Source organism: Apus apus, chromosome Z (assembly GCF_020740795.1).
Source record: "Apus apus isolate bApuApu2 chromosome Z, bApuApu2.pri.cur, whole genome shotgun sequence".
Taxonomy (NCBI): domain Eukaryota; kingdom Metazoa; phylum Chordata; class Aves; order Apodiformes; family Apodidae; genus Apus; species Apus apus.
Genome location: NC_067312.1, coordinates 35,170,138 through 35,183,459, shown reverse-complemented (window position 1 = coordinate 35,183,459; position 13,322 = coordinate 35,170,138). Strand labels below are relative to the sequence as shown.

Here is a 13,322-nt window from a genome sequence, read left to right as displayed (position 1 = left end):
AGGAGGCTGAGGGGAGACCTCATCACTCTCTACAATTAGCTGAAAGGACATTGTAGAGAGGTTGGTGCTGGTCTCTTCTCACAGGTAATTAGCAACAGAACAAGAGGGAATAGCTTCAAGCTGCAACAGGGGAGGTTTAGACTGGACATTAGGAAAAAAAAAAATCACAGAAAGATTGGTTAGACACTGGAATAGGCTGCCCAGAGAGGCGGTTGAGTCACCATCCCTGGATGTATTTAAGGGTCATTTGGATGTGGTGTTGGTGGATATGGTTTAGGGGAGAACTCTGTAGAGTAGGGATGACCCCAAGGGTCTTTTCCAACCTGAATAGTTCTGTGATCCACCCTTCAGGTATTTATAGACATTAGTAACATCCCCTCTCAGACTTCTGCAGACTATACAGACTCAGGTCTCCCAGCCCTTCCTCTTAAGACAGATGTTCCAGTCCCTTAATCACTCTCACAGCCTGCCATTGGACTGTCTCATCCTTCTTGAACTGGGGAGCCCAAAACCAGAAACAAGACTCCAGATGTGGTCTTACTGGGGCAGAGTAGAGGGGGAGGATGACCTCCCTTGACCTGCTGGACACACTCTTCTTAATGCACCCCAGGATACCACTGGCCTTCTTGGCCACATTGCTGTCCCATGGATAACTTGTTGTTCACAAGGACCCCAAGGTCCTTCTCCACAGAGCTGCTTTCTATACTGGTGCATGGTGCTATTCCCCCCCAGGTGCAGGACTCTACACTTATTCTTGTTGAACCTCATTAGGTTTCTCTTTGCCCAGCTCTACAGTCTGTCCAGGTCTCACTGAATAGCTGCACAGACATCAGGTTTATCAGCCAAACCTTCCAGTTTCATATCAGCAAACTTCCTGCGGACATACTCTGTACCCTCATACAGGTACCTGATGAAAATGTTGAACAGGACTGGACCCAGCACTGGTCCCTGGGGAATTCCACTAGTTCCAGCTGGACTCTTTAACTTTCAATCACAACCCCCTGAGCTCTGCTGTTCAGACAGTTCTTGGTCCATATCACTATCCATTCTTTTATCCAGCTTATTCTGAGCTTGCTTACAAGGATGTTATGGGAGACTGTGTCAAAAGTTACACTACATCCACTGGTCTCCCTGCATCTATCTGTTCAGTCACACCACCATAGAAGGCTATCAGATTAGTCGAACATGATTTCCCCTTGGTGAATCCATGCTGGCTACTTCTGAAAACCTTCTCTTCTTCCATGTGCTTAGAGATGACCTCCAGAATGAGCTGCTCCGTCATTTTTCTAGGGATGGAGGTAAAACTGACTGGTCTGTAGTTTCCTGGATCTTTCTTCCTGCCCTTTTTGAAGACTGAAGTGACACTGGCTTTCTTCTAGTCCTCAGGAACCTCTCCTGTTTGCCATGATCTTTTTAAAATGATGGAGAGTGGTAGAGCAACAGCATCAGCCAGTTCTGTCAGCTTTCGTGGGTGCATCCCACCCAGCCCATGGACTTGTGTAGGTTCAGTTTGCCCAAATAATCTCTAACCTAATCCTCATTGACCAGTGAAGAGTCATCTTTCCTCCAGGCTTTCTCTCTTACTTCCAGGGTCTGGGATTCCTGAAGGACAAGTGAAGACTGAAGCAAAGAAAGAATTCAGTAACTCTGCCTTCTCTGCATCCTGTTACCAGGGCTCCCATATCATTCAGCAGTAGGCCCACATTTTCCCAAGTCTTCCTTTTACCACTATTGTATTTGAAGAAGCCTTTCTTGTTCTCTTTTACTTCTAAGAGAGCTCTAATCCTCCATGTTGCCTTCCTATAGCCTCTGACAACATTCCTGTAGTTCTCCCAAGTGACAAGTTCCTTTTTTCACATAGTGTGAACTTACTTCTTCCACATGACACTTTCAGCAGCTCCTTGCTCATCCATGCAGGTCTCCTTACTCCTCTACTCAATTTTTTACTATCTTGAGCTTGAACAAAGTGATATTTGAATACTAACCAGTTCTCTTGGCCCCCTCTACCTTCTAGATTCTTAGCCCATGGGATTACAGCAAGTAGATCTTTGAAGAGGAGAAAGTTAGCCCTCCTGAAGTCCAGGGCTGTAATCCTACTTATTGCCCTGCTTCTTCCTTTTAAAAAACTAAACTCTGCCATGTCATGATCAGTGTCACCAAGGCTGCCCCCAGCCTTAATGTCGTCCACAAGACCTTTATTATTTGTTAATACAAGGCCTAGTAGTGCTCTTGGCTCTTCCACCACCTACATCAGGAAGTTACTAAGTCAGTAAGGCAAGTGATATAGAGGCTACTCCCAGCTGTCCACAGAAGGCTTCATCAACATCTTCGTGGTTTGGTGGTCTACAATAGACACCTTGTCACCATTTGACTCAGGTTTGACAACAATGCTCTCGATCCCCTCCCCCTCCCACCCAGGTACGGCAGAAGAGGGGAAAAAAGAGACTTTGCTGGATTGAAAACTAAACTACACAGCTTTAATTAAACACTGATGATAAAAATATACAATTATATATGAATATGTTCAGGTATGTGCAAAAGCCTCTTGCCTCCCCCTATCCCCAGCAACTCCCACAGCACTCCCCTCAGCTGGAACAGTCCCAAAAAATCCCAGAGCTGCTGCTGGAGAGAGAGCAGAGTGATGAGGGTCAGGAGAGCTCGAGTCTGGGGGTCGATGGTGATGGATGGACAGAGTCCTCCCCGGACACTGGCCATGGAGGGAAGAGAAGGAAAGAAGCAGCAGGAAGGAAATTGTCTTCTGTGATCTCTGACCTTCCTCTGAGCTTACATAGATACATGGAATGGAGTATTTCTGGCCAGTTTTGCTGTCTGTCTAACTCAGCCTCCTATGGGCGGGTCACAGATCTCCCTGTAGTGCCTGAGCCGGCAGAATAAAGATGTGACCTTGAAGACCCAGCAGTTAGAAAAACATTCCATCATTATCAGCCTTAGTTGGAAGGCTCTGTGACTAGTTAAAATAAATCTTACTGAAGGGGAAAAAAAAAAAAAAAAAAAAATATCAGTAAAAGGAAAATTGGCTTCATCCTGGCTCAAACCAGGACACACCCACAAAAGTTTCTCCCACGTTTGCATGTCCCTTAATTCTTACCCTTAAGCTTTCAACATGTTCTTCCTCCCCCCTGGGCAGAGCTCAATCAAACCAAAGTTCTTTTGTAAACAGCAAAAATAACCCAAGTCTTTGCTTCTTCCAACTACTCTGTATTTTCAGAAACATAAGACACTCAACCAGATGTGGAAAATCCAGTCTGAAATCACCCTGTCTTGTTCAAAGCAACTATTTTTTACAGTTTCCCACCACAGGGTATTTTAAATAGATTTTCCTATCTTTTTAGTTAAAAAATAAAGGGTATGAAAGTGTCTGTAGTTCAGCAGCTAAAAGACTGAGAGTCATTTATTAAGTGATTATCAAAATAACTATAAAATGCTCTACTGCAGAAAAAACAATAATTTTCCCAAAACAGCATAATGCAAAAGCAAACATGGTTTCATTTCTTACTTTCTTAGCTTTATACAAGAGTCCTTGGCAGACAATTTGGGTGCTTTGGACTATTTTCTTAATGTGGCTTTTTTATTTTTTCAAATTCCAACACAGAGTTCCATGACCACATGAGTTTTCACAGAGTGACTGCAAAAAAATCATTGTGCTTTTAACAAGGCCCTCCTCCCAGATCTTGCATAGTATGACACAAGTCCCCACAATGTTTTTAGGAGTATTAAAGAAAATACCAAATACTGAAAACCTGAGCTGACAAGGTCAAGACTTATTACCAGAATCTTGACTTTAGAAAATAATGGAAAGGGAGAAAAAAAGGAAATCTTCAAGATACCGTATTTGGCTCTGTAGGCACTTGGTGAGAATTGTTACTTAAAAGACAACAGAATCATGAAGAAAAAGAACCTAAATTTGAACATAAAGGCCACCATCCCAGATAAGAAAAGGGGTCAGCTACTCCGGAATCATGTTGCAGAAAAGAGAAATCAGCCAAAAGTAGATGCCTGGAATACCTGTGGTTAGAGCAAAGCTAACATGAACAATACTTCCATTAAGATTCAGGAGCTTCATTAGCCAGATACAGTTTCCATACATTTAGTCTCCAGCTTCCAGTGGAGAGACTTTGTTTTAGAAGTGCAATTTATATGACAGTGAATAAAATAGTCCAAGAAGGTGTGGAGAAGGACAAAATAAACTTGTCATATTTTATTGCGGTGCTAGATAACTGTTTGATGTATGCAACTCTTGTTCTATAACCGTGTTTAGTGTTCCTCAGTACAAATTAAAACTTTCAGCCTTAATACTTTGATTTCTTTTTTTTCCTTTGGAAAAAATATCCAAAACATGAATACCTAAACAAATATTCAAAGCTAGTCCTTTAGTTCTGGTACTGTTGAACTATTAAACTAGATTTCAGTTGAGAAATCTCTTTTGGAAATATATTTTGTTTCTGTGAATGAAATAGTCAGAAGAAAAAGAAAAAAACAACTTAAGTAATTTTATCCAGTTGCTAGATTAAAAGCTAAGACTCTCTCACTAATGTCTTTTTTAAAGACATTTACATAACATTTTTATCCAAAATACCTGCTAAGGTAGTCACCAAAAGAGACAACCCTATCCAACAGAACATAACACAAGGAAAATCTTAGTAGAAGCTGAAGCACTGGAACATGTTGCTCTGAGGGGCTGAAGAGTCTCCAGCCATGGAAATACTCAGCACCTGAGTGGACATCTTCCAGGGCAACCAGTTCTCATGTAGGGTAGAATAGATGCTCTCAAGAAGTCCGTTCCAACTTAAGTTCCACAATCCTGATTAACAAGACCTACAAATGTTAGGTGATGACTTAATACAAGAACCAAAGAACATCTTGCATTCAAATTAAACTAAGGAGACCACAGCAGATGAAGTATAATTCTACTAAAGGAATCAGTTAGCCAGTAAAACTTTGTATTTCAACTGTGAAGAAATTAGAAAAAAAAAAAAGCTATTTTGGAAAAGCTGCATGGACTAGGTTATAATCTCTTTATTAAAATCTGTTTTCCCCTTTGTCTATATAACAGACATGCTTAAACATTTCTCTCTCCATCTTTTGATGGATTAGTAAAATGGTAAAGCATATAGATGTCTATATTGCAGTGCTTTCAAAGAAGAATCTCTACTTATTGATTACTCCTTTACCTTCCTTTTTATTTATAACATGAAATAAAACCTGAAGACATTAATCCCATTTTGAGAGGGATGGTATGTATTGAATTCTACCTAGAGATGGAGAGATTACTGCAGAACAATGACTGGGTTCTGTTTTCAAATAGAGAAACTACTTTCATGTTCTTTTTCACCTGCTTCTCTCCAAGAAAACCATTTGATCTGATACAGAGAAACAAAAATGTCAAGATAATACACATGGGATTTAAAAGGCATACATTTAGAAATATTTTCTGGTTGCTGATTTCAAACTGATTCGAATGGGTTCATCAAGGAACAAACAGAAATGCACATGTAATTGAATGAATCTAAAGGGAAATCAGATACTTAACTACAATTTGTGTACATCAAGTTACATTATCGAAGTGATTAGAAATTCAGATTTGTACTGTTTACTTCAAAGTTTCTATTATTTATAATTGTCTTCAAAAATATTTTATGCTACTAGGTTTCAGTAATATATAATTTATGTTCAACCTGGCAAATGAGCAGAGCACAAGGCCTTCCTTCCACCTCCACCGAATTTTCCTTGATACTGCACATCTGTGTACCAAGAAGAGAAAGCTAACTACATTATCATTATAAAGAGTCCTCTGAACTTCTCCCATAAGACATTTAAGATACTGTACAGTGAATGTTTTGGGAATATTTCTAAACAGGGTATTTATTGACAGCTCCCTCTCCCTATACTTCTCCTATGCAACAAGTTTTTGCAACTTCAGATTCTAACCACAACCACAAATCCAATGCCAGTTGCTGCTTGAAACAACAAACTGCTATTAACTAACAGGGACTGTATTTTCTGTTCACAGATATGATGTCTGTGCATCAGCCCACATTTCCATGGACTTAACCAGACCGCGCCTCACAAGAAAATACTGTTTTAGCTACCAGGAAGCAAGTGAGAAAGCAACCACAGCATTAGATGACACTTTCCTCTCTGCCATATCCTTTTAGGGATAATCCACTTGTTTGGCAGAGTTGGCATAGATTTCCATTATAGACCTCATATTACCAATGTTTTGCTCTTTGCACGGAATGTATCTAAACATAAGTGATGAATGACCAATTGGAAGTCTCCCTGTGAAAGGAGGTCACAGGGAGATAGTCTGGGAGAACTTTTGAAAGTAAAACTCTATTTGATTGACAAAGCACTCCCTCCAAGGATGGCTTGAGTGTACTTAATTCTGCTGCGAGATAAAATGATCTCTAAAGGTTCCTTCAAGACCCAGATTTCTCCAAAACCCCTCCATTCGTTCATTTTTCCAGGAGTTGCACAACGCAGCACCTCAGTACTCTTGCCATTACACACCAAGCAAATAAACAGTGGGGTTTTTTTGGGGAGAATAAATTTTAAAGGTTAATAATAACAATAATAAAACACACACACAAGAAAAACAACACAAACCCAACACAGAAAGAAAAAAACTCTCAGGCCAAATGCTTGCTTGCGAGACAAAGAGCCCGGGGCCGGTTTCACTCCCTGGCGGAGCTGCACCCTGCTGCCGGCACTCCCGAGCCCCGCACGCAGAGCGGCTGCGGGGCCGCCATGCCGGGCTCGGGGACCCGTCGCCGTCGCCCAACAGGTGGGGCCGCAAGCCCCTCGGCGCCGCGGGAAGCCTGCCGGAGCTGAGCAGAATCCGCCCCGCTCGGGGACCCGCCGCAGAGTCTACACGGCCATCCTGCCCCACAGGAGCCGGGCACCCGGGGCCCTGCTCCGCCGCTTGCCCTCCGGGTCCGCTAGAGCGGGGACGCGGCAGGAGAGGCTCGCCCGACCCCAGCCGCGCCGTTCCGGGCTGCCCCTCGGCGCCGCTCCCGGAGGGGACGGCCCTGCTGTCGGGTACCTGGCAGCGGCTCAGCTCCTCCGCCAAACTCCGCAGCTCCTCCTCCAGCTCTGCCAGCCGCGGTGCCGCCGCCTCCGCACGCCCCGCAGCCATCGCCGGCGCCGCGGCCGGAGCCTCGGGCCCGCTCTGCAGAGACGACGAGGAGAGCAGAGGGTCAGCGCCCGGCGGGAAGGGTGGGTGCGCGCAGACCCTGCCCCCCCGCCGCGGAGGGGAAGGGGAGAGAAAGGGAGCCGCGAACCGCACGGATGAAAACTTTCCCCCCTTCCCTTCTCCGCGGCACTTGCCGCGCAGGCGAGCGCCGGAAACCGCAGGGAAGAAGGACGCCGTGCAATGACGTCAGCGCAACTGCCGCCCGGCCGCGCGGAGGGACGCGGAGCAGGTTTGAATTTGCCCGCCCGGGCGGCGGGGCCGCGCATGCGCCGTGCCCGGGGCGCCGCGCGCGGCGGGGCCGTTAGCCCCAACGGCCGCTGCGGGCCCGCGCTGGTGGCGCGGCGGGCGGGCCGGGGTGCGCCTCGAAGGCAGCGAGCAGCAGCTTGGCGGGACAGGCTGGTCGAGCGGCTGCCCGGCGTGGGCTTTGAGCCTCGAGATACAGGGTCAGCTGCTGCCTAGCCAAGGTGCTGAGCACAGAATTTTGCAAAAGGCTGGAAATCCGGCAGATTTCTTCTGCAGTGCCTTAGCTGTAGGATCGCCTGGCCTTGTATCATATCTCTGTCGTGATATTAGATACTTGCGTGTGAACAGTGCAGGTATTCCTGGCTCTTCCGTGGGCTGCAGAGGCTCCAGCCCTGTGGAAAGGAGCTTAGGGGTACTGGGGGGTGAAAAGTTGGACATGAACAAACAATTGGCACTTGCCAACCAGAGGGCCAATCACATCCTGGGCTGCATCAAAAGAAGCGTGGCCAGCAGATCGAGAGAGGTGGTTTCTGCCCCTCTACTCTGCCCTGGTGAGACCCTACCTGGAGTACTGTGTCCAGCTCAGGAGTCCTCAATACAAGAGGGACATGAACCTAGTGGCGTGAGTCCAGAGAAGGGCTACACAAATTATCAGAGGGCTGGATCACCTCTGCTATGAACACAGGCTGAGAGAGTTGGGGCTGTTCAGCCTGCAGAGGAGAAGGCTGCAGGGAGACCCTATAGTGGCCTTCCAGTACATGAAGGGGCTACCGGTACATGAAGGGGCTACAGGAAAGCTGGGGAGGGACTGGTTACAAGGGTGTGTAGCAATAGGACAAGTGGCAATGGTCTTAAACTAGAGCAGGGTAGATTTAGATTGGACATTAGGAATAAGTTGTTTACAATGAGGGTGGTGAAGCACTGGAAGGAGTTGCCCAGTGAAGTAGTGGAGGCCCATCCCTGGAGACATTCAAGGTCAGCCTTGATGAGTTTGAAAGGTCCCTGCGTACTGCAGGGCAGGGAGCCAGACTAAATGGCCTTTAAAGGTCCCTTCCCCCACATTCTATGATTGTACAATTAAAATGTGCAGTCCTTCCACCTCTGGCCCTGAGAGAAAGATTCCAGCCTCCTTGGCGATGGCTTTGCCTGTGAAAGTTGCTTCCTGCAACATGTTGAGTTGTACAGACCCTTCACAGAAGATAAGAGTTGACTATGCTACTCAACTCCAAAGAACCTTTTTTATGTAACTTCATATAAAAGTATTTTTATTATGACTGCAATTATTATCTGTACAAATGTAAAATTAAAAGTGAGAGACCACATCCCAGTATTCTCTGTCCAACTGCATGAAGATGTAAGGAAATTCAACAATTGCCTGATCAATACCATGACTCTCCTTAGAACATCCTTTATAATTTTTATTCTTGTTTATCTCCCCTTCTATAGAATATCATCCAATATTAGTTATCTTACACTTTAAATTTTTTATATTTGTGTGTTATTACATGTTCATTTAAACATAATGACCATCCTAACATAATTCTAACGTTTACATTTCTACATTTTTCTCTGTTTTGAGGGTTTTTTGAATTATTTTCTGCCTTTTAATAAACATCTTTTTCACTTTTCACCTTTTTTCTAGTATTTTTAGCATTGCCCCCTTGACCATTTGTTTCTTATTCAGTGTGGGCAACAAGAAGCTAACTATACTTAAAAAAATCAATACAGTTGGATTATCTGCTAAACAACTATAATGACTAACCAGGATTTAAAAACATTTTCCAAGTATAAGGTCATTCAAAGTTTAGCTGAAAAGATTCAGTTATTGCAGGGGCTAGGTTCACAGCTTGACACAACACAAAACAAAAGGCCACAATCCCTATAACTCTTCAACTTTAAAAATAAATGTGTGCACTTTCTATTAATGTAGACACAAAATGTTACCACAATAAACACACAACACTTTCCTATAATTAGATATTTATTTTATGGATGCAATACTTTGGATACAGTTTAATCATCTGCAAGTTTTGTCCTGCCATTTCATAAGTTGGTTCTCTATATAAAGCTTCTAGTTACTAACCTAAACAGCATTAGTGATCATTCTTAGAGTATTCTAGAAAATCTAAAACATGCAGTTGGAAAGTACTGATACACTGGGAGACCTTGCCTTGTCTTTGAGAATTTTGTATATCATCTTTCTCCCAAATCTTTGATTTTGGAGCACCTGCATTTACAGCTAATATATAAGACTGTTAGGCAGAATTCTTCCAAGCCTAAATACTTACTTTTGGATTTAACTTTTTTCAGATGAAATACCATTGAGTTTATATTGGGTCAACACAAGTAATTTTTCTAATGCACAAGAATTGGTTAAGCATGGAAATTTTTTGTGGCTTTTCCACTTCTAAGATGTCTATGGGAAATATATTACACAATTGAAATCTAGTGTCTGTGAAAGCTGCACAGATAAAAATGCTCCCTAAGTTTGCTTGTTTGGGATTTTTTTTGCAGCTGGGAAATTCCACGTCTTTCTTTGAAACATATCCATATTAGAAATATGTTACAGTTGCTCCTGATCACATTTTTTCCCCCCTATTTCTCTTATTTCCTCTTCTTTTCTAAATGTGAAATAAAACTCTATTCCAGCCATTGTGGCAACAACCACTACTGCATTATTGAAAGTCAAGAAATGTAAGTACATAATCGAGCATTCCCATTTTCTTTTAAACAAGATAATATTTTATTCTGATTTGAATTAGAAGTGTTAACATTTTCTTCTAATGAATTTGTATATCTCCTAGGATTTTTATTATTACTCTTCTCACTCATCACTAGCAGTTTGGTAGGATAACTGCATCATCAAACAGATACTTTCTGGAAGATTTTTTTCAGCTACAACAAAATTGCTGACATTACTTCTAGCACTTTTTGGCAATATTCTCAATATTTTAGTAATTTGTATTTTTATTCAAAACATCTTATAACCCTAGAAATATGTTAGGTCTTGTTAAACAATGAATTAGAACCATACTCATTTCCAAAGTTTCTGGAGGTTTTATTATGGGGATTTTGTTTTGCTTTGGTTTGGTTTTTGTTTTTTTGGTTTTTTTCCTGACTATAAGCCACCTTATCTATGCATTCAGGGCTTTTGTGACAGCTGTAAATAATAACATAATTATAGCAAGAATAGTTTGGGGATATAAAAGTGGCAAGGTTTGAAAGGAGAAGTAGTATCTGGTATTAGACCACCTGTCATAACTAAGAGAACAGGCAGACCATTTAGATGGAGGAAATTAATTTTAAAAAGTATTGTACCAAAACTACAATTTTTTTCCAGCTGCATCTAATAACAAAAACTACTTTGGACCTAATTTCTACCATTATAATGTATTCAACTGAATCTGCACAGTAACAAAATCAGAGCTGGAAAAGGTCACCATGGGAACCTAGATTCACTGACACAGGGACCTGGAGTTCCGCTGCTGAAATGGCTCACTTTTCACTCCGTGAAAAGAAAGTGTAAGTTTCACCTCATGAGCACAAAAGAAAGTAGCAGAGGTCTGATCTGCACCTGAAAAGGCTAGGCAAGAGCTAGAACTAAATATCTTCCTAACATCTATTCAAAATGACCAGGATATGGCCTCCTGGGGAAGTTTGCTTTGGTTTACTGCATACTTCTGTACCACACTCTATGCCTTGTGTATAGGCTGGGTATATAAATATCAAAGAGATAAAACAGTTACATCCCCTAGGACTGCCTACATCCTATTGCCAGAGAACTCCTTAGCATTGCCTTTGGAGTCACTCTTCCACTGACCTTTGCAACCAGGAAGACTTTGTTTTTTTGTAGTCTTTTAAATAAGGTCACAGATGGTGGCACTGCACCCTTCTAGGCAATGAAAAAACACAGAGCATTAATATAAATTAGGGCACATAAGCAGAGGAAAGCACTGAGGAAGGAGATAGTTACAGTGTCCTGGACACAGGGATGAAGATTGCTCCACCCTGTAGCACCTGCCAGCAGCATGAAGCCTAGAGGGAGGAACAAACAGCTGGAGGTAATTAAGAGGAGGAAGCAGATTCCAAAGTTTGTCTGTCCTGGCAGAAGGAGATTGAGTTTGTGTTGCAGTGAGATGAGGAGATGTATTTAGCTCAGCCTTGGGATTTGGTTGTTTTGTTGTTAATTTTTTTTCTTAGTGAAATCAAACCCATTGACCTTGCATGTGGTGTGTAGCCTGTCATAGACTAACTGGGAGAGTCACCTAGTTCTGGAAAGGTTGCATGGAAAAGGAAGAGCTGAGTTCCATCACTCTGAAAAGAGGGTGTGAAGACTATGTGGCCACCCAGGCTCAATGAATAAGATATGATACCCTTCTTAGCCCAAGGAGAGGTTGCTGGGAGGAGCAACACTATCCACGACCACCCAAACTTTGTAGATTATGCAGAGGACACAGATGAGACTCCCCCTAGCCTTAGGGTTGGCAGCTGAGAACATACACCAACACACCCTCACTATTACCAGCCTACTGCATTCATGCACATGTGTACAGCAGAAGAGCCACAAACATATGGAAGCACCTTCACAACATACCCATTTTGAATATGAGAAATCAGTTTCGCAGCAGTTTGTCTGTTTTAGTGTTGCACACTGGTGAGTAATGCACTGTAACATTATTTTCTGACTGTGAACAGATTAAAATAATAAGTACTGGGATTAATTAAATTTAAAAATTGAGTTTAATTTAAAAAAAAAGTTAACTTTTAAGCTTGTCTCATTCAGGAATAATAAGATAATTTTGAACAGAAGTTTTTATGTTAGCATCTCAGGCAAGCATCAAAACTCATTTAAGTATAGCTTACATCTTTTTACATGGTGGAGGGGTCAAGGTGTAGTCAGGTTCAGTCACAGCAGATTGCGCAGCAGTAGCCTTGATAAAGCTATAATTATGAAGTAGGACATAAATCAGAATCCAGCAGTGGTTTTGCTCCGAAGAGAGCTAAGGCATATGATTTCGAGGTCTTGGTTTAACAATTCATATTGTCTTATGAAAAATAATAATACAAAAGAAAAAACACCAAAAACAAAACAAAAAACCAAACATGTAAACAACAAGAAAAACACAAAACCAAAGCAAAAACCAAACCAACCAACCAAACAGAAAACCAAACCTTAGGAAAGCAAGCAAATTGGAACAAAATATAAGGACTGGTAGTTCAGTAAAAAAAAAAAAAAATGCAGCAACTAAACCATCCTTTCTAGTTTTATCTATGTGCTTATATTACTGTTATGTATTATTTTACAGGCACTAGGTTTTAAGAAGAAAAATCCTTGTTCCCAATCTGAGATAAAGACCTTTTGACATTTTGGTATAATAACCATTTTGCCTCTATTATCTTGCTGATTTTTTTTATTATTTTTTTTTTTTACTTGAAATTCTAAGCTAAATGTCTTTGTGCTTGTCTAAGTTGGCCACCAGATTTAACTTACAATTATTTACAATTACTTATATTGACAATTCCAAAGCTACTCCAGATGAACAAGCAAGATTCTGTATTTGTTATCTGTGTGCACTGTGGCAGTAGCTAGGAGTTACTGGGAGGCCACTTGGGGCTGCAGTATTTCAGCTGCTAACACTGTTCCCCAAAGCAGTGTTTGCTATAAATTCCCAGCCCAAGAGAATACAAAACAGATACTGCACATTGCATTCTAGGGTGGTACTGCAGAGTCAGCCCAACATGAACTCTTCTTGCAGCCTGTACTCCATAATCACAGTGGGACTCAACTGACTCAGTTCAATGAGACAGTGCTGTGTATTTTGGCAGTGATGCAAAGTTGTAACTTTGAACTTTCCTTTCCTACTGT

At 42.1% G+C, this 13,322-nt stretch overlaps 1 protein-coding gene across 5 annotated transcripts in view; it reads right to left on the bottom strand.

Annotated features, from left to right (window-relative positions):
- CNTLN (centlein) overlaps window positions 1-7,392 on the bottom strand; it is a 195,481-nt gene extending 188,089 nt beyond the window's left edge. For all 5 annotated transcript variants that reach the window (XM_051643115.1, XM_051643120.1, XM_051643116.1 and 2 more), the window contains exon 1: window positions 7,064-7,392. In XM_051643115.1, the coding sequence (XP_051499075.1) occupies window positions 7,064-7,156 (93 nt within the window). In that variant the 5' untranslated portion in view covers window positions 7,157-7,392. The remainder of the gene's footprint in view (window positions 1-7,063) is intronic.
- Between the last annotated feature and the right edge of the window lie 5,930 nt (window positions 7,393-13,322).